The sequence below is a fragment of the Didymosphaeria variabile genome (assembly GCF_027946475.1).
Source record: "Didymosphaeria variabile strain IMI 356815 chromosome Unknown scaffold_1, whole genome shotgun sequence".
NCBI classification, from domain to species: Eukaryota; Fungi; Ascomycota; class Dothideomycetes; order Pleosporales; family Didymosphaeriaceae; genus Didymosphaeria; species Didymosphaeria variabile.
Genome location: NW_026611620.1, coordinates 2,940,602 through 2,968,444, shown reverse-complemented (window position 1 = coordinate 2,968,444; position 27,843 = coordinate 2,940,602). Strand labels below are relative to the sequence as shown.

The 27,843-nt window shown below is 53.1% G+C and overlaps 9 protein-coding genes across 9 annotated transcripts; 4 read left to right on the top strand and 5 right to left on the bottom strand.

The window, feature by feature from the left end:
- Window positions 1–1,538: 1,538 nt before the first annotated feature.
- On the top strand, window positions 1,539–2,300 carry N0V89_000938 (uncharacterized protein; the record flags this gene model as incomplete). Its single annotated transcript, XM_056209756.1, has 1 exon — window positions 1,539–2,300. The coding sequence occupies one exon, from the start codon at window positions 1,539–1,541 to the stop codon at window positions 2,298–2,300; it is 762 nt and encodes a 253-aa protein (XP_056076578.1).
- A 581-nt stretch (window positions 2,301–2,881) lies between these two features.
- On the bottom strand, window positions 2,882–3,434 carry RPS17B (40S ribosomal protein S17.e.B; the record flags this gene model as incomplete). Its single annotated transcript, XM_056209755.1, has 3 exons — window positions 2,882–2,974; window positions 3,031–3,208; window positions 3,265–3,434. The coding sequence occupies 3 exons, from the start codon at window positions 3,432–3,434 to the stop codon at window positions 2,882–2,884; spliced, it is 441 nt and encodes a 146-aa protein (XP_056076577.1).
- Window positions 3,435–3,940: 506 nt separating this feature from the next.
- Window positions 3,941–5,515, bottom strand: N0V89_000936 (uncharacterized protein; the record flags this gene model as incomplete). The annotated part of the gene is made up of 4 exons (XM_056209754.1): window positions 3,941–4,302; window positions 4,351–4,758; window positions 4,811–5,183; window positions 5,240–5,515. The coding sequence occupies 4 exons, from the start codon at window positions 5,513–5,515 to the stop codon at window positions 3,941–3,943; spliced, it is 1,419 nt and encodes a 472-aa protein (XP_056076576.1).
- Window positions 5,516–6,260: 745 nt separating this feature from the next.
- N0V89_000935 (uncharacterized protein) lies at window positions 6,261–8,138 on the bottom strand (the record flags this gene model as incomplete). The annotated part of the gene is made up of 1 exon (XM_056209753.1): window positions 6,261–8,138. One exon carries the CDS (start codon window positions 8,136–8,138, stop codon window positions 6,261–6,263), a length of 1,878 nt encoding a protein of 625 aa, XP_056076575.1.
- A 564-nt stretch (window positions 8,139–8,702) lies between these two features.
- On the bottom strand, window positions 8,703–11,028 carry N0V89_000934 (uncharacterized protein; the record flags this gene model as incomplete). The annotated part of the gene is made up of 2 exons (XM_056209752.1): window positions 8,703–10,099; window positions 10,194–11,028. 2 exons carry the CDS (start codon window positions 11,026–11,028, stop codon window positions 8,703–8,705), a joined length of 2,232 nt encoding a protein of 743 aa, XP_056076574.1.
- Window positions 11,029–12,416: 1,388 nt separating this feature from the next.
- Window positions 12,417–13,695, top strand: N0V89_000933 (uncharacterized protein; the record flags this gene model as incomplete). The annotated part of the gene is made up of 2 exons (XM_056209751.1): window positions 12,417–12,851; window positions 13,318–13,695. The coding sequence occupies 2 exons, from the start codon at window positions 12,417–12,419 to the stop codon at window positions 13,693–13,695; spliced, it is 813 nt and encodes a 270-aa protein (XP_056076573.1).
- Window positions 13,696–14,845: 1,150 nt separating this feature from the next.
- Window positions 14,846–17,896, top strand: DUS1 (tRNA dihydrouridine synthase; the record flags this gene model as incomplete). The annotated part of the gene is made up of 4 exons (XM_056209750.1): window positions 14,846–14,995; window positions 15,063–16,637; window positions 17,439–17,564; window positions 17,618–17,896. 4 exons carry the CDS (start codon window positions 14,846–14,848, stop codon window positions 17,894–17,896), a joined length of 2,130 nt encoding a protein of 709 aa, XP_056076572.1.
- A 3,822-nt stretch (window positions 17,897–21,718) lies between these two features.
- On the top strand, window positions 21,719–23,518 carry lcc1_2 (laccase, multicopper oxidase, benzenediol:oxygen oxidorectuctase; the record flags this gene model as incomplete). The annotated part of the gene is made up of 5 exons (XM_056209749.1): window positions 21,719–21,757; window positions 21,806–21,892; window positions 21,944–22,278; window positions 22,329–22,594; window positions 22,686–23,518. 5 exons carry the CDS (start codon window positions 21,719–21,721, stop codon window positions 23,516–23,518), a joined length of 1,560 nt encoding a protein of 519 aa, XP_056076571.1.
- Window positions 23,519–25,714: 2,196 nt separating this feature from the next.
- N0V89_000930 (uncharacterized protein) lies at window positions 25,715–26,587 on the bottom strand (the record flags this gene model as incomplete). Its single annotated transcript, XM_056209748.1, has 1 exon — window positions 25,715–26,587. One exon carries the CDS (start codon window positions 26,585–26,587, stop codon window positions 25,715–25,717), a length of 873 nt encoding a protein of 290 aa, XP_056076570.1.
- Window positions 26,588–27,843: the final 1,256 nt, after the last annotated feature.

Sequence of the window (27,843 nt, the reverse complement as noted above, 5' to 3'; positions counted from 1 at the left end):
ACCGCCACCAGACGCTGATTGTTGACGTTATGGGAGGCCGCAGATAGAACGGCGGGCCCGAGCGGAGACGCTAGGTCAAGATGCCTGGTATTGATGCTCAATACCCTAAGGGACGGGTCGTTTCGCCTTGCTAGATGATCTAGCAGTACGTCGGGCAGCAGTATCTTCACCACGTAAACTATATCGCAGGGTTTACGCCTTGTGGGTACCTGACCTCACGCTTCGGTTCACGCCATACCACTGCATTAAACTCGACCAGTGTTGCTGTGTAACTAACTCTTTCATTTACCGCCGTGCCTCAGCAGTCCGTTCCAATTCGGACATGTATCTCGGCATGATTTTTAAGAGTTGGGCTGGCTGTCCCTCAGCTTCGCATATTGAAATGAATGAGGTCACCAATATGACATTGAAACCATCCTCCAGAATTGAGAACTTGATGCGTCTTAGATCGGACACGCCCTACGTACATAGTTAGAAGCCAGCATGTTGCTTCGCCTGAACCTTTTACGTTGAGGATGCCAAATCTACCATAGGTAGCCTTGTCTTCACTCGCTCTCGTCCCGCTAACAAGGTCTCTGATGTCGGATCAATAGCCACAGAATAAATTCAGAAAACAAACCACACGAAGATTTTGGGCCTGGAAGACATAAGATGGCACTCTTTTCGATAGAACTTGACCGTTTAGAATTAGCAAAGACAATTTAAAAGAACGCTTGAGTGGAATGAGTACTTTTCTCAAGCCATCACCGATATCATGAATTGATTATCGAGTGACTTGTAATTTGCATCATGTCTCTAAGTTTCGTACCACTTGAGTGCGGTCATGGCATAACATTGCTATGCTATGTTCTCTCAACAATTTTGGATTTACTTGTGCTACTTGATCAAAGAGACGTGGAAGCTTATAGGTATGGACTCTGTACTGGCCTCAATTCATATCAGCATCACCGACTTGCGTACCATCGTGACGCTGCCGGAACCACAACGTGCTGCTTAGTTCTGCTGCAGGAATCTGTAACGCATCATGGAGCCGCCCATTCTCTTGCGATCATCAGTTGACTCAAGCACTATTCGCTCTACGTACAAAAGCCAACGTCAACCGATGCCTAATTGACGAAGTGAAGCCGTCAAAAGTCGCGTCGCCCAGCAACGTAGCCCAAACCTGCTTTCACCCCACCACGACAATCTGCACCTCTGAACTCACTCACCGTTTGACACCTCGTATCTGCGCCTCATAAGCGCGATGAACACTCCGCAACACTTCTCTTTTGCACCAGAGCGCCCAACAATTTCATCGCTCTGTTCTTTACTCTGCAGCGATGTCCCCGCAGCCGCTCGACTGCACGGCCTTTGTCGTGAGGCCAGCGTCACAGTCATCTCCTGCCCCAGATGCGCCCACTGACCGAGTTCTCTCGACTAAGTTGCATCCATGCCCCTTCCCGGACCCCAATGCCGCGCCTTGGGCCTCGCAGTCATGCGAGGCGGTCGCAATTACGAGCAGTGCTCCCGACACGCTGAACGACCTGTCGATCACCACCATGGCCGATCCTCAGCATGAGATCCCGGTTTCTACTACGCCCGTAATGTCTGATGCGTCCAGTCGGCCCGTTGCTGCTGCGGCCAGTGCGAGGAAGGCGATGCCAGTCAAGAACGCAACCTTCGAAACCCTTTCAACTATGGCCGCATCTATCACGCTCGGCGCAGTGAGCAGCACCTTCACCACACTCGCAAGCCCCGTCGGCAGGGCTCCCGCCACTGTAGATCCGCCTCCAGATCCACCATGCGCATCCCCATTCGACCTCTATTCCTGCCCTTCCGAAGACTACCTCCCCGGCATACCTCCCGTCCTGATCGCACTGGTGTGCATCGTACTGGCATGGACGTTCCTCTTCGCCTACGCAGTGTACCATCTGCATCAGTGCGATGCAATTCCTCATAAGTTGCCAGCGCATCCGCAGTGGCGGCAGGAGGAGAATCATCATGGTCAGCGCAGTCCGAAGAAGGCGGGCGGAAGATTCGAGATGAGGGGCCTAGGAGGCAAGGAGATGGAGAAGGAGAGGGAGAGTCTGGGCGTGTTTGACGGAACTGGTGCGAGAGAGATGGTGAAGTTGGATTCGAGGGGGACGGACATGGAGGAGAAGAAGAAGAAGAAGACGAGATCTGGTAGATTGGGTGGGACTGTATCTCGGGGGTCGCAGTGCATGGGAATCGGCGATAGTAGAGAGAGGAGTTGGGTGGGAGATCGCTCGAAATGTGAGGGAGGTGTGAGGCTAAAGCACGACGTGTTGAGCGATGGCTAAGCAACGTTTGAACGGACATGGTGCTTCAAAAATGGACACAAAATCGTAGATGAATCTCAGGTTCGAGTCGATCAAGACTCCTCTTACAAGACTATAATCGGTTTCATAAAAGGAAAGAAATCGTGCACGCTTACCTTGAACCTATTGTGCAGTGTTGCTCAGGTGTCAAAACGTCGAATGCCATAATGGTCAATGATGGATTCGCGGCCAAGCGGTGACACGGTCTACTACTGACAGAGATGCTGTCTGGTCCAGGTTCAATGCAGTCAGATGACTTTTGATACGTGCTACTTACCCGTGCAAGATACTTAGCTACCGTTGCGTTCCCCCAAAACTACACTTCACAATCACATCACGGTAGAGGGTAAAGATGGCAATGAAGCCTGGCGATCAAGCCTCGTCTCTGTCCCTCGCGGAACTTCGACTTGGCGACACCTAGTGGGGAAAGAACCTTTTTTTCATTGACACCTAATCATGAAGCTCTCGTAAGGAGCGGTATCCCAAGCCGTAATCGTGGCAAGATCCGTAGCCCATGCACCACATAATTACCGAACCGAGGAAGAAAATACCGTATCGAGCGTCTAAGAGCGGGGGTTGCGGTCTCCGAAGCGGCGGGGTCGCTCAGCGACCTGCTGAGCAGCGACGGGAACGACGTTGACGGGGATTGAGTCGAACTGCATGATTATTAGCGGACCACTCGCGGGCAAGTAAGGGTTGTGTGAAGACGTACGCCGAGGCTCTTGAGGAGATCCTTAGTCTCCTGGTCGACGTCCAAGGAGCCAGACTCGCTGTTCTGGGTGAAGTCGAGGGCGGAGATCTCGGGGACGTATTGATCCTTGCGCTCACGCTCCTCTTCCTGGAGCTTGAAGGAAATACCGCGGACGGGTCCTCGCTGGATACGCTTCATCCTGAGCCGTGTCAGCCAACCAATTCTAGCAGTTACATGCGCATCGTCGAGACATACAAATGTGTCGCATAACCGGCAATCTTGTTCCGCAGGCGCTTGGAGGCGATGATGGCAACCTCATCGCAAATCCTCTTGTTGGTCTCGAAGTCGAGGGAGAGCTTGGGGTAGTATCGCTCAATGATGACCTTGGCGGACTTCTTGACGGTTTTGGTTCGGACGCGACCCATGTTGGCGGTTGACTGTGAGAATGTATGGAGGGAAAGAGGATGGAGGCTGCTGGGTTAGTCGGTCGCTGTCGAAGAGATGGCCTTGGTGTGCGCGGTGTGCGCTGCGAAATTGTGTGATTCTAAGCGAGCGCTACTAGCGTTTTAGCCCCACTTTTAGCGATAGTGCGTGGTCCGTGCTTTGCTGAACTACGTTGCTCCGAATAGGCTATGAGATAATTTGGTAGGGAGCGTGTAGTGGTAGACTCTTGCGAACAGTGGCAGTGCAGCACGCTTTCGACGAAGCAAAGTTTGTTGGTGATGGCATAGTCATTGATTCGTGATATTGAAGAACAGTTATTAAATAGGTATCTCTTGCTCGCTCATACGTAGACAAAAACAGGAAATGGAGGAAATCACCAGGCGCATCTCAAATGCCCATTGCACGCTAAATACACACAGTACATACCGAGGGACCATGCTCTTCCTTTCTTTCACACAAGACTTTGCTCTTTGGCGCACAAGCCCATCTAGAAGAAACGCCTCTCGTGGCTCGCTGTCTCACCAGACTCACCGCCGCTGGCATGGTGAGGAGGGTCAGGGTAGTAGAAGGCAGCGATGGCGATGATGACATAGATGCAGATGAGCAGACTGCCCTCCAGATAGTTGGACTTCCTGTCGCGCAGGAAGGACCCTACAACGAGCACAGCGAGGACCAGAGAAACCGAGTCGAAGATTTCGAAACGCATGTCCATGCCGATGTTGAGGCCCCAACCGACAATGATGACAAGTGGGGTGTTGAAAAGTGCGGTCTGGATCGAGGCACCGAGAACGTGAGCGAGAGCTAAGTTCATCTGACCATCCCATGCCTCATCGATGGCGAGTAAGTGTTCTGGAAAACGTCAGCGAAAGGGCTATATGTATGGTAACGTCGACGTACCTGCAGCTTTCTCTACGACGGGAACAAGAATAAGACCCATGAAGGCATCGCTAATGTGACGCTGCTCCACCATATGGGGGATCTCGATGACCAAGAAAACGGCGATCATCGAAACACAAGCTAGCGAGATCAAAAGACCCACGATACACTCCGTCAGGGTTAGCTTAGGTTTGGCCAGCTCTTTGTGGCGATCCTTGTCCACGAGTTCGTCCTGCTCGTAGATTTCGTGGAACAGATTGTCGTGCGACTTTAGTTGAAAGAGGAGGAAGACAAGATAAGCAATAAGGAGGATGATGGCGGTCGCACGCGAGATCTTTAACATTTCGGTGCCTATCTCCTCGGTAGCGAGTTCGAGGTCTGTGCGACCATTCAAAGCGTTGTAGTAGACGGTTGGAAGGATCAAGCCCACTGTGAGGAAAATTAGCAATTACTCTCACCACACATGCCTGAGGAAACGTACTTGCGGCGACGAGCATGAGACCGCTACCAGCCTCTGAAATAGCCTCATGGAACGATTGTTCACCGCCTTTGAGCCCGCCAGCCATGAAACAGAAGCCCAAGCACAACAGCATGTTGGCAAGGATTGAACCCAGGATAGCAGCTCGAATGACGGGGACATTTTCATCCCTGCCTGTTACCAGTAACACCATGAAGAGGACGATCTCGACTACAGAACCAAGCGTAGTCTCGGCAATGACACCGAGGACCTTGGGCATTTTGCGAGCGAGCTCCGAGCCGCAGAAGCCCACAGTGTTGGCGGCGGGTATCATGGCGATGAAGTTGGTGATGAAGATGGCAAGATGACTCCGTGGGCTGTCCGGGAGGGCAAAGTGCTGCGAAGCGTGTTAACAAAGTTGCCAATCATCCTGGTTGTGTGAATCGGACGTACCAAGGCGATAGCGACGGGCACCATGGGCCACAGAATGTTGACGCAGCTGGAGATGAGACTGTTGCTTTTGAAGGAAATCCTCAAAAACTTGAACGGGTGGAAGCCCTTTCTGCCGCTCTCCCCCTCAGGCTCGATGCCTGGTGTGACTTCGTGGCCATTGTGATTGAAACGCGGCAGGTGCATGTGGTGACGGTGGCCGTTACTGTTGCCATGGGGCACCTCGGACTTGGGTTCTTGCGCGTACTCGCGTGAAGATCGCGACCGGCGAGACGACATGGCGTGGTGTTGCGGAGGGTAGGAACGCGGCATGAGGTCCAGAGAAGTGCGTCTTCAGCTGGGCGGACAGTGCATAGACCGTCAGCGCAGCAGACAAGGAGCGTGTTTCAGGGAGCGTTGTGGGGACGCAACGCAATGGCGGGTGATTGCTATGGAGAAGGGGCCACGGAGATTCGTGCGAGGAGAATGTGTGAAGGGAACGCGAGAGACGGCGTCATCTGGAGAGCTGGCCTTCTTTCCAAGTTTATTATTGCATGGAGGCGCGGGACGCACGAGCGGCGCGTGGATGGCTGCCACTGGACGACGCGAAGCCCTGCGGCGATCGGGCATCAGACTCGCGATTGCCCATTGCTGCTTCCGTGCCCGTCAACACTCCGAGACCACACGCAAAGCACCACATGCAACAACGTCCCTCCACCGTCTTCTCCAAGTCTTCGCCCTCAGCAACGGCGCGAGCTTCGCACACCTTGCCGTTGCTTGTCCGCTTGGTCCTGCGAAACAATGCCCGCGCCAAGGGCAGCCAGTCAGGTTCCAAGCATTCTAAATCGCGGAGTGACATCAGCGGGAGCCCACTAGCGCCCGCAGGTCAGGGGCGCCAAGGCGCTGCGCTACGACATCTCACCGCCAAAAGGTTCCAGATCCAGACTCTCGCATTGCTCAAACCAACTGCTCCGTACTCGCACAACAAACGTGGGGTTCACCGCACTCATCGCGAGCGTCCTAACCCAATGCTAACCGGATCCCCTCACGTCTGTCTCCTACTCTCCACAAAATCTACATACTCAAAAAAACTCTTCTTGTACCTCCTCTCCTGCGTCGTCCGATTTACAGTCTGAATCCCAAATTGAGCATTGTAGTCCCCAAATTCCCAGTTGTCTGCCCAGCTCCACGCGAAAGCTCCAATCCAGTCGACGCCATCTTCCCACAGCGCTTTTAGCCCTTCATTCAAATATGACTGGTAGTACCAAGTCCGTGGACTATCAAACTCTTGGTCGGCCTGCTCTCTCTCTGCTTCGGCGAAGATAGGGAACCCGAATTCTGTGACGGCAATGGGGTGGCGAAATGTGTTCCATAGGTAGTTGAGAAACGTGCGAAAGTAGGTGGGGGTGATGTAGACGTATGACCAGGACCTGTAGCCGATGTTCCAGCCGGTGGTCGTAGTGGTCGACTGCGTGACGCAGTAGGGACGCAAGGGGTGCGACATGTTTGCTGCGCACGCGGCGATTGTGTCATTCGGCGGTGGAGATACGACTGTGGCTGTGTAGGGTTGGATGGAGAAGAAGTCTGCTGTGCCATTGAGGTAAGCGAGGTCTTCAGGTGTGAGCGGGACGTAGTCTGATATAGTGTCCTTGAACGCGTCGGGGTAGTCTTGGCCGAGAAAGATGGGATTTGCAAACGTGGCAAGCTGGAAGTCGTTGAAGTGGTTTGCCGCATTGACGTCCGCAGGATCGGATGGGTTGCGTGGGACACCGAAATTATCATTAAGTGTCAGCGAAATCCTTCCTGTCCCTTGAATCTCCTCGCGGTAGAAGTGATAGAGGCGCGCGTGTGCTTTGATGACGGCGTTTACAGAGTGGCCATTCCTGGAACCAAGTAGAGGCTCGTTGAAAGTCCACCAAATGGGCACACGGTCCGCAAAGTGCGTCATCACGATCTTGCCATAATTGACGAATGCTTCTTCAAAGGACACGTTTTGGTAGCTACGTTGGAAACCAGAATCCGTGTAACCAACGCCTCCAGTGCCTGGCGCAATGCCGATGTCGCTGATATTGGGATAGAATTCGAGCGGTGTGTCGGTGTGGTGTAGCACGATGGCTGGAAGCATTCCCTTCTCAAGTACGTAGGAGATCAGATCGTCATAATGTGCCAGGCTTTGCTGATTGACTGGAGTGCCCGGAAGGACGAAAGGCAGGATTCGACTCCACGGGATAGAGAAGCGGTAATAGCCTATTCCCATTGACGCAATGCGTTCAATGTCTTGCTTATAGAGATAGTAGTTCTCATTGGCGACAAAATCGTTGGCCGCTCCTGGTGATAGGAGACTAATAGCATCCATGTGCACGGGCGTCCTTCCCTCATCGGCGACCGCTCCTTCAACTTGGACCGCGGACGCAGCTACGCCCAGTAAAAAATCCTTTGGAAAAGTATAGCAGGTTTGAGGAACGAACGGCTCCGGCGGAGGAAGAACGAGCTCGCTTGTAGAGACCGGCGTTGGCTCCACGGTTGTCGAGTAAATTCCTCGTGTAAAATTGACCCACGGTATTGCGGTCCACAGTGCGGTCCATGAAGCATTACCGTAAGGCACTCCAGTATCCGTGGGAGTAGCATTGGAAGCTGGGTCCCAATTGCCCCATTGCGTAGTCGTAAGGTTTGGTACCAGGCTGCTCAATCGAGAGTAGTTTGGTGCAAATGTGGTCGTAGTTGTCGGCGCAGGTCTTGAAGTCGCCATCTTCACCGTCTCTGTCTGTGTGAAGCTGAACTCGCGGAACGAGTGCGACGGAATGGCCGTAGCATACGATCCGTTTCGAGTGCATTGCGGAAGCGACGGTGGTCCATCCACTGGAATATACACTTGCTGGGCAAGTGATACAGCACCGCTACAGAGCAGTACACGAAGCTTCATCTTGAGGCGGTTGAACAATGGCTCTTCAAGTGCGTCGTCGCAATAGGCTATGTATCAACATTAGTTTTGTGACTATACCGCTTGCTCCCAAGTCTAGGAAGCGGACACGGTAAGAACGATGCTATACGATGCTATACGATGCAGTGTGATGTGACCTTTCACATGGGTTTTCGGGAGGACATCCTTGTTTGAGAAATTACCGGTGGAAACTCTGGGGTGCGGTGCGGGGTGCGGGGAACCATGAGAGCATCCTCGGCCCTGCGGGTTATGTTTGTAGCGAAGGAATTAAAGCTCCGAAATACAGCTTCGTGATAAAGACGAATTACCTAGGCGTTATTGCACAACACTTTGAGAAGAGACACAGAGAAGAAACACCTTCATGATAATGGATAGTTTGACAAGTCGTGCACGGGTGTCGTGTACCGTTACCGTTGTCATTCAAAGTTCATTGGAGTTGATCGAGCGAGAAGTTCTGACTCGCAAGAGAAATAGGAGTCGAAATTTGTCATCAAGGTTCTGATATCCGAAAATTTTGGCGGGACAGACCACATCGGAGTGACAATCTCACAACCTCGCCCGCTCTGCCAACCCTTTCGCGATCCCGCGAGTAATCCAATCAGAGATGGCCATGTTGGTGACCATGGGATTGACTCCGCTCGCAGACGGGAATACTGAAGCATCCGCAACATACAGGCCCTTCGTACCCCAAACTTGTCCTGTAGGATCCACGACGCCTTCCTTCTCTCTTGAACTCATCCTGCACGTACCCATCTGATGTGCGGACACATACATGGTCTCAGGGCTCGGGAGACCTCTAGCCCTGATACCGTCCAGCCAGTCCTGGAACTTGTTGTCGTTGACGCCTTCGCTAGCGGGTGTCGCTGGGTCACGAACGAAAGATTCGGTGCCTGGTATCATGGCAAAGATCTCGATTGCGCCTTGGATATATAGCATCTTGGCTAGGGCGATGATGCCTTCAATGAGATGGGCTTTATCGAAATTCGACGTTGTGTATCTGACGCGGACGCGCCCATCGTGGGGGTCTGGATAGACTTGGCCGGGATGTTTTTCGCGGGCGAGTGCAAAGTAGCCAGTCATGTACCTAAGTCGTGCAGCGTTGAGTTTGTAATCCAAACCATTCTTCCAGTTCAAGAAGGTAAGCCAGGCCGTTGGCGTCATGTTTGTTGCCTCGATTTTGACCCCATGGCCTTTGCCGTCTAGATTCTCAAACTCATTGACGACTGACGTCAGACAATCGCCTTCCCATGGTACAATTTCTTCATTGTGTATGCCACCTTGGAGAATGACGGGATGGAGGTAGAGGTTGCGCCCTATCTGATCGTTCTTGAGCCCGGATCGTAGGAGCAGTAACGGCGACTGCATCGTTCCTGCAGAAACAATTACGCGTTTGGCCTTGATTATCACCTTCCGTCTGATAACTGGATCTCCTGCGATACCACCGTTGATATCTCTGGAGATCCAGGTACCTCTTACTCCCGTGGCAACCTGATGCCCACCTCGTTTCGCAAAGATGACCTTTTCAGCGTGGAAGCCTTCGACGAACTTTGCACCAGCGCGAGCCGCATCAGGTAACCAACTAACGACTGGACCTTGCTTCTCGCAGGAGCCACAGCCGAAGACGCAATGACCACAGTAATGTCGCTTTCCACCGCTGTTCTGGGGAACAGTCTTAGCCGCGTAGCCTAACTTGCGCGCGCCTTCGAGCAATAACTGGTTTGTGCGGCTGTGTTCGATGTAGTCTGTCGAAACACCCATCCGTTGGCAAACGCGGTCGAGCGAGTCTTGGAACTCTGCAGATGTGAAGAATGGGAGCCCTCGCTCAGCCCATTCTTTACGAACAAATGCTTGTGTTTGTAGTGATGCAGACCAGTTCACCGTACCACCACCCCCGAATGTCTGTCCTGCAACGACTGCCACTGTGCTGTCGTCGGATTGGATGGCTAGATATTAGAATGCAAGTCAGCAGAACCCAGCTGAACGAGATACTTTGGCCAGTATATTAGGTGGGGCAGAAGAGCGTGCCAAGGGACGTACCTCCACCATGCATGAACAAGTTATTCCATCCATACTGGTCACGCATCGGAAAGTGCTCCGGAGTCCAATGATGTGCCTTCTCAACCACAATCACGCGGTGTCCAGCCTCAGATAGATTCTTCGCGGACACTCCGCCTCCACAACCACTACCTACAATGACAACGTCCGTCTCAATGACCTCCGGCTGATCACCAGGAGGGATCTGGAGGAACTCGTAATCAAAGCCTTTCCCGGGAACCATGCCAACTGGTACTCGTGGGTAACCAAGAAACCGTGGCAATGTTTCGGTTGTTTTCAGCCAAGTTTGTTTGGACAAAGTGGCTAAGGATCGAACGAGCTGCCGCAGGAGAGGCAACCGTGCCGTAGCCCATGATTGGAGAATGGCTTCTCGCACACGTATAGGCTGATTGCTAATGGGCGTTAGTTTTCCTGTAAGTACGAGTGATCCAGCGCGAGTGTTGAGTATGTTCAAGATCATCGAGAGATCCTTCTTGTTCGATTGAGGCAAGGTGAGCGCGATGACTCTTCGAAGTTCCTCTCTAAATACGGGATCCAATGCCGGGTTGTCATGAAGCAATGCTTTGGCGGCTTCCTCGCCATCAAGGTCTGGCGTGAGCTCCCTAAGTCTGCTTACGGTTGCCGAGTATTCATTGTCGGTGACGACGATCTCGGCTCTGCCCCGAGCAGTTGCGGAGGGCTTCACAGCCGGTACGACGGTTTCCGCAATAGCGAGGAGTGTCTTCCATTGGGCTGGCGTCAGAGGGTCTTCAGCTGGAAGGGGAGGCAGAGTAGTGGCTTTTGGAGACACGGTTGTGGTGGCGATGAGTTCAGACATGGCAACCAACGGCGCGGGTGTTGCAATAGGAAGCCTGACGGCTCGTAGAATGGACTGCTCACATTGGAGGGCGAGAAGTGCTCGAAACAATGCGGTTTGTTGGTGGCACGACAGTCAGCCTCAAACGCGGAGTAAACGCGGAGTGCATGAGAGCCTAGGTTCGTTTGGTGCATGTGCGCGAGTCGTACTTTCCAACCTCGGCACTGGCATCGATCAGACGCCACGAGGTGGCGCAGGAGCAAGCCACACTCACGTGCGCATCTTAACGCCGGGGATATCTCCCCGGCCCTACCTTACCTGGACAGGCAGCGTCCAGGGCTGGGCGGCTTGGGACGAGACCCTTTTCTGGTTTGCCTCAAGCCTGTCCACAGCGTGCGGCTCACATTGCTCAGCGCGCCGAGTTGCAGCGACGCAGATGAATCCACGGTCCCATCATGACGAGCCAGAGGGCATCCGATGGCGGCGGCGTTAGGTTGCCAATATAAATTACGAAGGAAAGCGACGCGAGTGGCCAGAGATAAGCCCGCGTCCTAATTGGGAGCACCAAGGCCCGTTGCCAAAGCCTACGGGTCGCTGCCGTCACGGCCGTCGCAACACACCAACAAACGGGCGCATGTTGCATGGCATCTGCAGAGCGCCACATGTTGTGCGCGGTGACCACCTTTGCGACTGCGGCGCTGTCGTCGTGCTGTCGTGGACGCTGCGCGCCCGCAAACATGGTGCGGCCGAGGAGATGCGCAGCGCAGAGATCAGTGGAGCGATCCGCCATGTTTGGGCGGCGGGCTGGGATGATCCTGCACAGACAGATGCTTGCAGCGAGGCTAGCCGTTAGCACTTCGGTCCAAGGTCGCTGGACCCTCGCCATCGCCAGTCCGCTACGGGCAGAACGACGTCGTTCTTAATTCACTCCCTCGCTCCATTCCAGGACGTGACCCCTCCATACCGCTCGTTGCAGCAGCTCCTTCACCGACAAAGCCCAATCTATCCGCCCGCCCAACCATTCCCGCCCAATACCAACCGGCGTGGGCAACAGTCCACTCGTCGTGCAGCAGAGACAGATAAACCCCGGGGCGTTCCTGTCGTGTACCCGTCCTTATCGCCCACCGCCTCTGCCCAAACACCAATTGCCTTCGACTGCAAACACGCGCAGAGCCGCAGGCTTGCTCAGCATACCCTTTCGAGAGCGTCAGCGTCGCGCTGTGAACAAGGCCTCCCGACTCTCACCCGCGGTTTTATCTTGACCACCCGCCCGCCGACTCTGGCATCTCTACCCACGCGATCCTTCGAACAAACGCTCGTCGCGCCACTCCAACCGCCGTCCGGTTATAACCCGCACTCATACACCTTGCCTCGCTCCCTGCTGGCGCGCACCCTTATTCGATCCCTCCATGTCAACCCAGTTCTCAGGAGCGGCCGTTGCTGCGCAGCACAACCCGTTCCAGCACGCATACAAGAAGTCTGCGCTCTATAGCCAGATCGACTCGGGCTCCAACACGCCGATGAACGTGTCACCCACCTCGCCACGCACCATGAGCCACCTGCCGACATATCCCCAGCATGCCCCGGCGCTTCGACCGCTGAAGACGCCTGGCTACATCCCCGCAGCGTTGCGTAGGACGGAGAAGCCTGCTGGACGATCGCCGCCCAACCTTGACTCCGGCATGGATACACCGAATACCAGCTGGAGCACGGGCGGTTTGTTCGGACAGAGCACCGGCGATATTACGTCCATCTCTCGCGTCGCGACGGAGGATATGCGATCCATCTACGACGACACCCCGCTCTCTCCTGTGGCAGGACCGATTACGCGCAACCACTGGCAGGTACGTTGATCTCCTTTACTGCTTGCTCGTTCATCTTCTGTTATTATTGTCAGCACCCACTCTCCTCCACTTTTGTCGCGTGCCTTTCCTTGAGCGAGCCGCTGTTACGTACTTGGTTCGGAGCGGGCCCCTTAGCGTGGCAACGCCTCGCCGAATACCGATGCGCGCTGCAACAAGTGCATCCTGGCACCTCAACAACTCTGACATTGCCTCGAGACTTGACATCGCTGCCATGTGCGCATGAGGCACGATGCCACGACGTTGTTGAGACGGGTGCCGTGCGCTTTTTGTTAGGTTCCACTGTCTCACCCACCACGAGTCCCCCACACTATGTTTTGGCGAATGCAGGGTCGCCCGTCTCCGGGCTGCCTCGGTCTTCTCCGTCGTTAGTCCACTCCTTTGACATTTGGAGCCTCATTCTAGAGCCTTCTGGGCCAATCGGATAGAGCTGACTGAATGGTTTTAGCCTGACAGTTCGACTGTCGTGTGTACCGCCTCGTGCTGCCAGCAGCCGTTCGGTCTCTTCATGCGTCGCCATCACTGTCGCAAGTGTGGCGGCATCTTCTGCTACCAGCACCTCCAGAAGCAGGTTCGCCTCAACGAGCACGCCTTGTTCCACCCCGAGGGTGACTGGCACAAGGCTTGCGATCGTTGCCACACGCAGTTCCGCGAATGGGAGCAGATGCGCTCTAGCCGCACCAATAGCGAGAGCTCTGGCAGCATCGAGAGCCCCGCTGCCGTACAGATCGAGCCGCCGCAGGCGAAGCGCCCAGAGTGTGCTCCCAAGGCTAGCTTCCTGTCACAGAGCTTCGGTGGTGGCACCTGGAACTGGAGCACTTTCTAGATGACGTCTCTTTCTAGGCATCGTGCCTTCTTTCTCAACATGATGATATCCCGGACGGCCAATCTTCCATCGCAAGACACGCGGTCGTCCACAATCTTTCCAACTCTTTCAGCTTCGTTCCGAAGCATCAGCATAATTGCATGGTATCCTGGCGTACAGCATTATCCGGGTGGTGGGCCTTTGCAGCGAATCGGTGTTTACTTAGTGCGCTCCTAGATCGCAGCGTTCTCGTCAACGCGTGCTGCTACGGCCAACGAGATATCCAACCTAATGATTGTTTCTTTTAGACCTGATCAGTCGACTGGCTTCTGAGCTGGCGGCGAGATAGTTGAGCTCATGCTCCAGCGAAATGGCGTTTTAATGGGTCTGGCGTTTAGAATCTTGGTGACTTTGTTCCTTCCTACGTTCGACGGTATCGCAGAGTGCTAGAGCACACTGCGAGGCAGTATCGGTGGGTTGCTCGCGGGCCGCCATGGTCGTGCGTGTAATCTTGGATGGGCCCTTTAGGAGTGTGGTCGATATGGTATCCAATGCTGGAATCAAGTTCTTTATGAGATTTAGCCGTTTGCAGATGGTGACTCAATGACTAGCGATGGCGTGATGGGAAGAGGACCGTGATGGGGTCCCGATGGTCTCTTTAGCGGCTTTCGGAGTGAAGGTATGACAGGGTGGAGACAGCCGCACCTGAGCAAACACTCGGCAGGAGCACTTCATATATCGTTTCAAGCACATCAGGAGAGATTCAGCTCTCTAGACAACATGCACGTTTAATGAAACATCATAGGCTGGTCGATCCACAAAATGCCCAGGAAGAATTCGCTGGTGGGCCACTGAGCGGTCTTCAGCCCTATCGATGATCGCTGCCGGCAATGCTGGCGCTCCCCGATTGGCTGAACCCTGGCTCGTGGCAGTCAAATTCCAACACGACATTCTGAGAGTGGATGACCTCTTTTCCATATCCGCAGTCACATCACGCGTGTCTGCTCACCGCTCTGCTGGGTTCGCATCCCGATCAATACCGTAAGGGACAGAGTTGGCGGTCATTCATTCCTTCGTTGTGCGCGCCGCGGGCGGTGTCCCCGCTGTTCTGAAAATTGCGACTACCACTTCTGGTTCCTGCAGACGGTTCTTTGGTACTAGCATCGTGGCCATGGGTTCTGAGGCGCAAACTACGAAGATGGAGGGTAGTAACGTAGTAGAGAAGCCGAACAAGAGAGTCAAGCTGCGTGGAAGGGCTTTCTATGAGAGCATAGGGAGCCCTAAGCTTGTGCTTGCGCCCATGGTGGAGCAGTCCGAGTTCGTACGTTATTTGATTTACTATACCTTGACTTTGCAACAAAAGAAAGTGGCTAAAGATGCATTTCCAGGCCTGGCGCATGCTGTCCCGCTCCTTCCTCCTCGCCTCCGAGCAGTCCAACCTTCTCGCCTACACGCCAATGTTCCACTCCAAAATGTTCCTCGAAGGCCCCAAGTACCGCGACTCGCATTTCCAACCGCTCAAGTCGGCCATACCCTCCCCTCCCGACACATACCACATTTCGCAGCTGCCGGAATCAGAGCGCCATCTTGACGGAAACCCCGCGTTCGACCGCCCACTCACGGTGCAGTTCTGCTCCAACGACCCCAACGACCTACTTAATGCCGCGAAACATGTGGCCCCGTTCTGCGATGCGGTGGACCTGAACCTGGGGTGTCCGCAGGGCATCGCGAGAAGGGGGAACTACGGAGCGTTCTTGCAGGAAAGCCCAGAACTGATTGCGAAGATGATAAAAAGATTGGACGAGGAGCTGGACGTGCCTGTTACGGCAAAGTTTAGGATACTAGAGACGAAGGAGAAGACTCTGGAATACGCAAAGATGATACTGGAGGCCGGCGCGACCATACTCACCGTACATGGCAGGCGGCGCGAACAAAAGGGGCACAATACGGGACTCGCAGATTGGAAAATTATTCGCTATTTGAGGGAGCATCTGCCGAAAGAAACAGTCATATTCGCAAATGGCAACATTCTCCAGCATGAGGACATTGCGAAGTGTCTAGAAGCAACGGGCGCTGATGGCGTTATGGCGGCTGAAGGGAACCTGTACGACCCAACTATCTTCGCCAAACCGCCTCCAGTGGGTGAAGAAGGTCGCGAATACTGGCGCGGAAAAGATGGGAAGGGTGGATACAGAGTTGATGCTGTATTCCGGCGATATTTGGACATAATCCACAAGTATGCGCTCGGACAGGAACCGCCCGTGCGAAAGCCGCTTTTCCATCCCGATGACCCTGAGGAGCCACCATCGCCGCCACAGGAAGAAGATGAAGGACCGCCGCGCAAGAAGCAGAAACAGAATAACAAGGAGAAAGGCCAGCTGAAAAACCCAAACCTCACAGCTATGCAAGCACATTTGTTCCATCTCCTGCGGCCACTCGTATCGCAGCATCACAACGTGAGGGACGCATTAGCGAAGTGCCGAATGGGCGACATCGATGCTTACGAGAACGTGCTGAAGGTTACGGAGAAAGTTGTAAAGGAAGGCATTAAGGCGTACGAGCGGGAACACGCCGATACCGAAACTGCCCACGGCGCGAGCGCTACTAACTCTAAGTCTGCGCCGGAAATCGCACAAGACGAGACCAAACAAGTAGATTTGGACCCATACGCATCCTCACTCGCCACCGTTGCGAGATGCAAACGTCCTTTCTGGGTGTGCCAGCCCTACGTCCGCCCGCTCCCAAAAGAAGCTATCGAGAAGGGCTCAATGCAGCTCAGTAAGAAGGAAAAGAAGAGACTGGAACAGCAAGAGGCGGACGCTAAGGCTGTTTGGCTACAACCTGAGGGTCGGACTGAGAAGGAGATTCTGAAAACGGGAATGTGCGATGAACAATCTGCTGATAATACGGTGACGGCGGAGAACAAGCAGAACGAGGAGGTTGAGGTACCGAAGGAGGGGCTGGTGTGTGGATGAGAGAATGGCCGTCTTGAGACTCACTCGACGAGTCAATAATTGCGGCTTGAACACCCCTCCGCTCCGATACGAATTACACGACGACCTCACGGACGCAGGACATTCCCCGAATTAGTCGACTGCCCTGGTGAGGGACTCGGCCGCCATCAACTACGGCGTGCTCAACTAGCTCAATTGGATTCATTCGGATTCCATCGATTATTGAGAACAGATACATACGACTTCCGTCCGAGGTTGGCAATCACAAATACTTGGTTTATAAATTGTTCACTTTCCTCATCCCTGCGTGGTCGCTCCTTCCTCGTCAATTGACCAATTTTGACATCTTGTCTCTTACCTTTACTCTAACCCCAAGACTCCAGCTTTCTCGTCTTGGCACTACCATCGATATGCGAAGATTACCACAAGTCAATTGGAGAACGAGAACAACAACAGCAACAACAGCAACAACAGCAACAACAGCAACAACAGCAACAACAGCAACAACAGCAACAACAGCAACAACAGCAACAACAGCAACAACAGCAACAACAACAACAACAACAACCATAAAGCGACTTTAGCTTCGGTCTAAAACGTTCTGCTACTGGTCAAATTTCCACGCCGTTTCTTGGTCGCTCTTTCGCTGTTTCACTCACTGGTCTTGGTTATAGATTCCCTACGCATAACTGAGGATCTCTAGCTACAGCATCCTTCTCCTATTGACGTATACGCCGCATCTTCTTATCATAACCCCCGTCGCGTACCGTATCGCCTTCGCTAGGGCGCCTATCAAGCTGGATTTTGCAGGCCATTAGCTTGATTCGCACCTCGACAATCGCTCAAATCAAGATTACGTACCGTAAGCTTGCGCTACTATACCATGCAGACATAAAGGGTCTCGGAAACGTCAAAGGTAATGCGGACTTCGAGCGGGTATGTTTTAAGCCCTGACGTGTTGGTCAAGTAGGGCTTACCTCTATGTGTAGATCAATGCGGGATATGTCTTGCTTTGCGATACACATGAGTGTGCGAAGTACGACGCGGAGTATTCTACTTGGTTTGTTTGTGAAGAAGATACGAACGAGACGCAAGAAGGGAAGCATGAGTCAGCAAAACGGGATGACGAAGAGGATTACTACGATGCGGCAGTGAAGCAGCTGCGGGATCAACATATGGTGTTCCTTGCCCGCGTAGATCAGATGTGGTGGAAGCGCGAAGAGCATGCTTGGTCCATGGAAAATATTGGCACAACCATCAATTGTTAGACTGGACGTGAATGCGAAGGATGTCAGGCTGCCGAGGAAGCTAAGCGTGCGGCGCAGAAAGCAGAAGAGAAGCGTCGTCAAGTGGAGGGGGAGCGCGGTCTTGAGAAGGGGGAGCAGGAACGCAAAAAGTAATAGAAGAAGACCGATGCCGCCAAGCCAAAATCGAGATGCCCAAGAATGCACGCAAAAGGCCCGCGAGCAGACTGCCCAAAAGCGCAGTGAGGAAAACACACGTCCGACGCCGCACTCGCGCGAGGAGCAGGAGAACGTTGCGCGACTCAGAATAGCGAAAGCCTATATCGGGGGTAAACATCATGAATGTCCTACCAGGTTGTAACCGGGAGGTACCTTGCCGAGCACTGAAAAGGTGGACAAATGCATCGGCTGGACGAAGAAGAAGAGTGCCGCTACATGTCTATTCCGCGAGATTGAGGCCTAGCAATCCTCGTTCCAGCTGCCGGAGGGAGGCGCTGTTGCATGCAATCTTTGCAAGAAGTTCAGTATCGTCACGCTTGCCCTACAGGAGGCGGATGTCGAAAAGGATGGCGAGGAGGAACACTCACTGAGGGCGTTGAGCACGATGACCAGCAAATGGTGACAGGAGAAGCAGACAGATATACATTATTAAATGATATCGTCAATCAAGCTCCCTGTTCTTTCAGAGCATCCTCTGGCTATGCGCAGCCGTTCTCGACGTTCAAAACTGCCAGATTCCACCCATTGAATTTTGCAAGGCGCAGCTACGCTGTGCCTGCTGCATGCGGTATAGAACCGATGACGCTCTACGTACCCGCGAAGACGTGTCTTAGTTCGATACTCGGCATGCTCCCAGGAGAAATGAGAGGAAGCCAGGCTCTGCTATCCGACGTCTACGTCACATGTCTGGGGTCGCGGGAATAAGGGTGGAATCGGCGAGCACAAGGGGGTTGAGATCATCAACCAGGCTACGCCGTAAAAGGTGGCAGGTTGATCCAGTCTGTGTCTACGTTCCAGCCCTAGCGATACAACTTTGGCGGCATACAAGTCACCAGCGGAAATGCTGCACGTTGAACGTCTCAAATTCAAAACTGTTCAGACATTCCAGATCAATGATTCTAGCAATTTACACTGGCGTTCTTCCATATTACAGCTCAACTCGCAGAGTATTCAGTCATTGGCATATCTAAATCGCCCCTTCGGATCATTCGAGCACAGGTAGAGCGCATAATTCAGCCTCCGCTTTTCTCTGCCGTGGCCTACACCTTCAAGAAAGCTTTCTATATATACATGCTGTTGTAATGACATATTGTCGTACCTTGGTGATGTTGTGGAGCGCGCGTAAATTTCGGGGAGGTCCTTCAAACCACAAATCCCTCCGCACATGAGTACAAAGAACACGATCTTACAATCCTGGTCACATGTCATCAAGCGATGTTGATGTTACCTCGAACTCTACTGTTGCCCATATCCGGATAAGAGCTATAGCGTTGTCGCTCTTACCGTTGGCTCGAACCTCCAATAATAGACCTGGTGCCTGCTTCCAACGTGCGATCCCAGATTCTGGAGACAACATCAGTGCCATCGTTGGTCTACAGAGCACTAAGCTGTGTTTCTATAGCTGGTTTATATTGCCCGAATATCGAACATTCGGTTTTATACATTAGGAAAGCTTGCTGGGAGCGGTACAAAGTAACCGAAAGAGCGTCGGGGCAGGCACAGACTGCGTTGTCTCGGAGACTCCGATCACTCCCAGTTACTTTTACGTAGAAACGCTTTCTTTCGAAGCGCGCCACCCCATACAAAGCGCGGTTACTACGGCAGTGTCGCTCATCCAGTAAAGACCGTCGGACTACTTCCACCAGTAGTCTGGACAAGCTTCTTACTGCATGCGTTTCCACCTCAGCGTGTATCTTAGCGGCCGTTAGTATCATGCAACCTTAATCAAGCTTCCTAAGTCAGCCCTCGGAAACTGTTGGGCTGGAGGCGCGGGAGCTGGTTTTACGGTATGGAAATCGACTTCTCACGCCACTCATCATCGACGTGCACCTCGGCGGCTGGAGCGGCTGAGTGAGACTGGTATAGGGTTCTAGCAGCAGAGTTGGTTATGAAGGTGTTGAACGATCGGTCAGACATATCGTGAAGATGCTGTGAAGCATCGCTACCAACTATTGACATGATTCACTCGTGCAAGATACCGTTCCACGAGTTCCTGTTACTCTGAGCTTGCGGTATGCATACAACTCTGTGGCTGGAGTACGCTGTCCCAGCTACCAGATTTAGCTTTTGCCCTTGATCTATAGGCGCCCTACACGAGCGACTGGTTTTCATGCCGACTTCCTCGCCATTGTGGTGTCAGACAATGCAGCCACATCAAATGTCAGCCCAGGTTATTCGAAACTTGGCCTAGCCAGCTGCTCGAACAAGGCCTGACTTGGACCAGATTTTTTCCATGTTCAGTCCTTCGTCTTGGAGGTGTCCTTCGCTTGCAACTGACATCGGAAGTCCAAATGCACATGCTTGCAGGGATGCTCAGTGGTACTACATTGACAACCAGGACAGCGACAGTGTCACGATCATGGTGATATCTCCTCGGCACAGCGGCACCCTGATGGCACTGCAATCGAGTCTGGTTAATCTCGAGTATCTTTGCGCGCGGAGTAGCAGAGATCCGGCTACCAGTCTCTTCTCTCAGCCTCTTTCCCAACGATGAGAACGTCACGATCTTGGTCCGTCGCGGACGGCGACCGGCAGGGTGCCTTTGTTAACGCAGACTACTGCAGCAATCTTGCTTCGCCGTCCTATGACAGCGTGACGGTGAGACAGCGATTGGTGTTGGCTGCGCCGGCTCCCCGACTCGACTCCGGTTACGCTCAGGCGGCGCGCACAAGCACAAGCCTTGGTCGATCGGTGCGTCTCCCCCAGCCGAAAAAGGCTTAGCCGGATGCGGGAAGGACATGTCGTAACTCCGACTTCACACAACAACACCGACCGCGTGAGCGCCACAGCAGACGAGCGCGATGAATCGTACCAACAGCGGCTCCGTCTTCTCGCTGAACAGAAAGCTAAGGCCTTTCCTTCGCCATTACACAGACCAATGCTGCATCATCGTCAAACATGTAACGCCCATCACCCGTCCATGCCATCATGGATCGGTGTACTGCAAATTGAGCCGCAGTAGTCCTTCGCTACCAGCCTGGCCTAAGATACCTACACTGAGGCTAAGCTACCGCCGTAAACCCACTAACTTGTTTTGCATGACTATCAGGGGTTCTGGGCATCAAGTTTCATTGACACCACCCGCCGACGACCGACGAACACTGTGGCGGGAACACAACCTCCCACCGACCTTTCCATTTTCGCTAGCAACCTCACGTCCGACAAGGTTGCACGCAGGTGTCAAGCTAAACTGACGGCCAACGGTATTTCCTGATCGGATCGGTGTCCCACGCGGACCACAGCCCTATGATTTAGCTTTTCCATCACCGTGCCAGCCTCGAAGAAGCAGGAGGGATGGCGTATATAGTCATCCCACCCTTCTGATCTGGACAATGCCGCAACCGTCCTTCACTGGTAGTGGCTGTTCTTCCAGAAGGACGCCACCCTTGCTTTCATCTTAAGGTCTTCCAGCGCTTCGCGCACTTGACACAACCTCATCCTCCCTCATCCGTGGTCAATACCTTCATGATGCTGTTCATGTCTATCAGGGCGGCCTCTCCAGCCCTGCTGGTGGCCTTCATATGTCCCTCCGTCTTGTCGTCTACGATCAAGAGGGCGACGGACTATTCTTGCCAAAATGGTCCACAGTCGAGGTCGTGTTGGGGAGATTTCGATATCGAAACTGACATGGACTCGAAATGGCCCGATACCGGGAACACTGTAAAGGTGAACATTCCAATTGCCGCATATGATGAACGTAGCTAACGGGACCAGTACACCTGGGAACTCAGCAACACAACTGGAGCGCCAGATGGTTACGAGAGGATATTGATGTTGGTGAACGGGCAATACCCGGGACCGGTAAAATATATATGCATGACATTAACGTCCGAGTCTGCTGAGAACGCTTAGACACTTGAAGCAAACTGGGGAGACAACATTGAAGTCACACTCACCAACAACCTCCAGTCGAATGGCACAGGCATTCACTGGCACGGCTTCCGACAGCTGGGTACGAACGATGAGGATGGTACAGGTGGCGTGACCGAGTGCCCCATTCCACCAGGTGGTTCAAGGACCTACAGGTTCAAGGCCTCTCAGTATGGTACATCTTGGTGGCACAGTCACTACTCGGTGCAGTACAGCGAAGGTGTTTCTGGTCCCATCGTGATCCATGGTCCTTCAACGAAGAATTGGGACGTTGATCTTGGACCTTTGCCGTTCACCGACTGGTTTCACACTCCTGTGTAAGACTCTCGCTCTACCTTCTGGACTCTTTTCGCTTACGATGGACAAGGTTTACCGTAAATGCAGCCACGCTCCACGCGAATGCCCCACCTACTGCAGATAACATGTTGGTAAATGGGACGATGGTCTCAGATCAAGGCGGCAATTATGCTGTTACCACGCTCCAGAAAGGGAAAACCCATCTTCTTCGGCTCATGAACAATGGCATCAACAATTGGGTCAACATAGCTCTCGATGGACATCCCTTCACTGTGATTGCAGCGGATTTCAATCCGATCGTTCCTTTTAGTGCCGACTCATTAACAATAGCGGTTGGTAAGTCCAGGTGTCCCAGCCTCATACCTGCACCAGCCCCACCAACCTCCGCGCTACTACATCTCGGAGCGTTCCCGCTAATCAGGTACAGGCCAACGCTACGACGTTGTAATAAATGCGAATCAGACCGCCGGCAACTACTGGCTTCGCGTCGGCACTGGCGGAGGAGCCTGTGACGGACCAAACGCTAATGCAGGCAACGTTCGAAGCATCTTCCGCTACGAAGGCGCAGACGAAAAAAACCCCGAATCAGAAGCAAGTGCGCAGTTATCGACAGGCTGTGATGACGAAAAGAATCTGGTGCCGTGGGTGAAAACCACAGTACCCCAGACAACACCCAAAGACATGGAAGTCAAGTTCAGCAACACCGTCGTTGATGGCGCGAATCTAGTACAATGGCTCATTGGCGACACGCCCATGCACATCAACCTCAGCAGCCCTTCCATTCAGCAAATCTCCTATAACGACGGCAACTTTTCGAAGTCGGAGAATACATACAACATCGGGCAGGCGAACAAGTTCCAATACTGGGTGATCCAACAAGACCCGGCTAACCTCGCTGCGGTTCCGCACCCTGTCCATCTCCACGGTCATGACTTCTACGTCCTTGCCCAGGAATCGGAAAAGACGTGGGACGGTGACATCTCAGGCCTCAAAATGGACAACCCCCCTCGACGCGATACAGCGACGCTGCCCGTCAAAGGTTACCTCGTGCTCGCCTTCGAGTCGGACAACCCAGGCCTGTGGCTCATGCACTGCCATATTCCGTTCCACCTCTCGCAAGGCTTTGGTGTTCAGTTTGTCGAGCGAGCAGGCGATATCACCGGTACATTAGACAAGGTAAATGGTTGGTGCGAGGATTGGATCTCCTGGCGAGGAAAGTATTATCCCGATGGACTATCTGAAGGCGACGTCTCTGTGTAAGTGAATCTGACTGGTGCGCATCACGAGCGGCGTTGCGGCAATGTGATTTCCGAGCGACCACTTGGTACTCCTGTCACGGTGGAAGGGGTCTTGGTGGCGCTGTTTCATTATGTATAATGGTGTGGGACCAGTAGTTTTACGGCTTGGATGGGCCAAGGGATCTGGCATATAGGATATGGTAATATGACTACAGCATGTTGTACTTACATACTGTACACAGTATACTCTTTTTACATGTAACGCTGCTGAGGCTTTGCTTGAACTATCTGCAGTTGTCTCAAAAGTACGGGCATAGGAATGGCCTTGGTACTCGTAGGGTTCGTGACCAGAAAAGCTTCAATGTAGTACATTGTTGTAATTCCTTGAACCCGACCCTTCCACCACTTACAAATGATTGAATGGGATGAAACATTGAATCAGGACTCGGTAGGATAATTCTGGGCCTTGATGCATTGGCGGATCAGACACGCTGGCACTCTCGCACAGGAACACATCCTTTGCGCAGGAGATTCAACAACCAGGAATCGGTCCTCGGGGAAGCCGAGAAAAAACTCGTGATGCATCTGCAAGCGGAAGCAAAGAAGAGTCAATAACGAGGTTGATGTTGTGCGTGGTTGCAGTGCAGTAGCGGAGCACGTGCGGCGCCAAAGACCGCTCCTGATTGGTTGCTGCAGCTGTGCACGCCGCACCTCATCAAACCTCCGACATCTACCGTCAAGCGAACAGACTTCGGAGTCGGATCAAGGCCTCCAAATCTTGTATGCCTTCAAGTTTGCCAGCCAGCACTGGCGCTGACGAGAACTGTGAACGCTTTCGGGTCCGTGAACACTGGCACGCTGAAAACGGCCACTCGCGCGGCTTCACGTGCAACGGATCCATGGAAAAAGCCTTACGGGTGTCAAGCCGATTGACGGACACAGAGTCTTTTTCAATAATAATACGTACCGAGTGATCGCGCCTGGACGATGTCGTGGCGGAGGATGTACCGGAAATGTGTTGGTCCGGTGTTGCCGTATCTTTCAGATTTCTCGGGATACGATACCTTCTTTCAATTGATCACTCGTTGAAGCGTGACGTTCGTTACCATGTGATGGTGTGGAGATGTAGGCACAGTGAAATCTATGCACCCTTCGTACTGAGCGTATCCGTGGAGTGTTGAAAAAAACATAGAAGCGTCACGGGGTTCCCGCCGTCCTTAGTCCACTCCCCATTAGCAAGCGTTATTATTCCTAGTGCCCATTTGCTATTGTTCCTGCCGCTTCTCTCGGTCATCCGATACCTCTCTTCCCTTCCAAACTGTCCCTCCTGCTCCTCTTCTGCTTTGTCGTATTCTTTGGCCAATTCGACCTTGTAGGCCTTGTTCCTTTTCACTATCTTTAGTGGGCTCTACATCGGCATCCTGAGTGGTAAACAAGGTTATCAATCTCCTTCCGAGATTTTTGAGTGGATGTATCGGTCGTGGAGTGTGTCTGAGTTGGTCATCGTTGTCGTCGGTGTGGATTATTGCTGCCAATTTGAGCGTGAAGTATGTCTTTAATACGCACGCGTGTGATTGGCGATACTTATAGGATTTCGCAGATATCATACCACAGCGTAGAAATCGATCGTGGCGATGTGAGAGTGCGTTCACAGTGTTGGTGGTGTCAATCTCTCAGCTGATGTGACCAAAGTGTAAGGCTCCAGCCAATAAAGCGCTTGACACAGCTCTTCGCCATGCATTCGTGGAGACAAATCACTGCAAAAACTGGAAAGCAAAAACTTTTGATTGGGATGATCCTGGATTGGGGATCTTCCTTGTGCCGGATCTATCGTTTCGTCCACAAAATACCACCGCCCTACTCTACCTGAAGCTGCCATTCTACAGCGAGCCCAGAATTCCGACATGAAGGTACAAGAAAGAAAAGGTCGTGTCGTCGTACGTTTTTATCATGTATAGGGGGTATAGGGATATCTCTCGTCGCCGCTGATGAATATGGTAAGAACATAAGAAATTCTGGACTCGTTCAGTCGCAGATCGGCCGTGCTGTTGATCTCAAGGGTGACCGTATCCAAATCCGGGCCACAGCGCAGGAGGCGGAGTGGTTATGTAGTTCGGCCTAGGATCAGATAAGTAATAGCCTGCGACCAAGCAGGTGTCATGCGGCAAAAAGATGAACAAAAGGAAAGGTATGCAATGCAGAACGAGGGGATCAAGCACTACAACCTTCCATTGTCAATCTTCAATCTCTTCCACATGCCCACGTGCTCAATACCCTCTTCCACCCAATGCGGCTCTTTCTCGATCTCTACTTCGCCGTTTTCGTTGAGAAGCTCCTCCTTGAATCCGAAATGTTTCTCCCAGTAGCCTTTCAAATTGGCCTGCGCGTGTATCATGACGAGGCCTTGCCATGTGGCAGCGTCCTGGGTTGCCTGGCCGCGCAAGTTGGCAAGTTCCATAGTCGTTGGTGAGGGTGGTTGATAGATGGTCTCGGGGTGTTTTGCGGCGTAGTCCGCGGCGGTGTTGATGAGCAATTTTGCGAGGCCGAGTTTACGGTAGGGCGCAAGGACAGCCAGGCGACCAAGCTTGACGTATGGCTCTGTCGAGTGTTTCTTCTTGGAAGCAGCGTAGGTGCCTGCAGGCGGGTCCGCATCCGGATGCTTGTTTGTGTTCTCGAGGTATTTGCTCGGTTTATGTGGCGCAGGAATCAGTCGAACCGTACCCACGGGTAGCCGTGCCGCTGACGCGCTTGCTCTTCTGGTATCCTCCTCTTTGGTAGTTGATCCTTCCGCGCGCATGTGCTTTGGTGGTGAGCTCGCGGTGGATGCGACGGATGCGTAAACCACCCAATGCCAACTTCGCGCGTCGTCTTCGTCAAACTCAGCGTCAAGAGGCACGCCCTGCTCGCCGTAGACTTCTTCCCGCACCGACATGGCATCGCGGAAAACTTGTGGTATCGAGGCGGGCTGCTGAGTGTGCGGCTTGGTGTTGTCATACTCGCTGAGGTCGTTCTTGGGCGGGGCGAGCATGGAGAGGAACTCGGTGCCTCCATTGCCGTTGGCGGTGCCGAAGCCTGAAGTGACGGTGGTCATCGTGGTGCGTGCGCGGCTGGTGGCTTGCGTCGAGGTACTCAGGCAGACGTTGCTCTTATGGTGACGCTCGCGTTGGAATCAAGGGTCGAGGAGCGAGGCTTTCGCGAGGAAATGGGGTGACGGCGATTGCAAGCGGCAGGCGCAACGTGGTGTTCCTTCCCCTCTTTTATCTCACTTGCGTGTCGTGCTTTCCTCGAGTCTCACAACCCGAGCAGTAGCGCGTTTCGTCCCTGATACCGGTATGATCAGCGAGGCGATCTGTGAGGAGGCTGTGTTCTAAGGTGTGCTGCGTGCGTGTGACAGGCTCCGAGACCCTCGATGACGTCACCTGCCAAGCTCTGACGGAAGCGGGTAGGAGCGGTCCTTGCACACCTTGCAAACCCTGCAGCAGTTGTGGCCAAAGTTCCCGGGCCAATCATGGCTCCCTGGTCTCGGGAACAACAGCGAAACGCATGATGAGAACGATGTTGTCGACACAGATAGAAGATGACGAAGAAGTTGTCGTCGATGAAGCTGTCGTAGAATTGGACGTGGACGAAGCGGAAGAAATACCGATGTCGACGTCGTCGACGCGGAAGATGTAGACTTCGTAGAGGGTGCTGCTTAGTTCCGAGATTGGCGCAGTTAGAGGTATAGTCCAGGTTATTGGAGTGTGGAATAGCAAGTCTTGCAAGTTTGATGACACAGATGCTTGATTCTGAGGAGAGGTGGGACTAGAAGCAGAGAAGGCATCAGCGACGTTTTGAGGACGAGCCAACAATGGAGAGCGCTTACCTGAGCAACGATGTGATCTCAGAGTGCTGAGATGCCAGTCGGGATGATCCACCGTTGAGCGAGAAATGGAGGGAACAGATGATCAGTATTTGGGTTTATGTAGAGCTGCTGGACGTCGCCCGGCCAACGCCCGGTCTCTGTGCATCATGAAATAGAGCCAGAATCAAAGAGGGAGGGATTGGTGATTAAAACAAGATCGAAGGGTCTGTGAGTTTGCTGTAAAAGCAGTGGCGAACAGTTTCGAGAAGCATTCTAACTAAACTAGGTGCAACAAACACGATCGACAAGCAAATGCGCGGGTATGAACAGTACGTGTGCTTTTCAATGCTAGCAAAATCGGAAATACAAAAGCGAACTGAATCTACCCTGCGTATCTAAAACATGTATGAATCAACCTCGAATGTGATCTTCCTCATATTCTGTATGTCGAAATTGCTCACCATGGGTGCCGTTTTGTCACCGCAGCTGAAGGTTATTCCAAA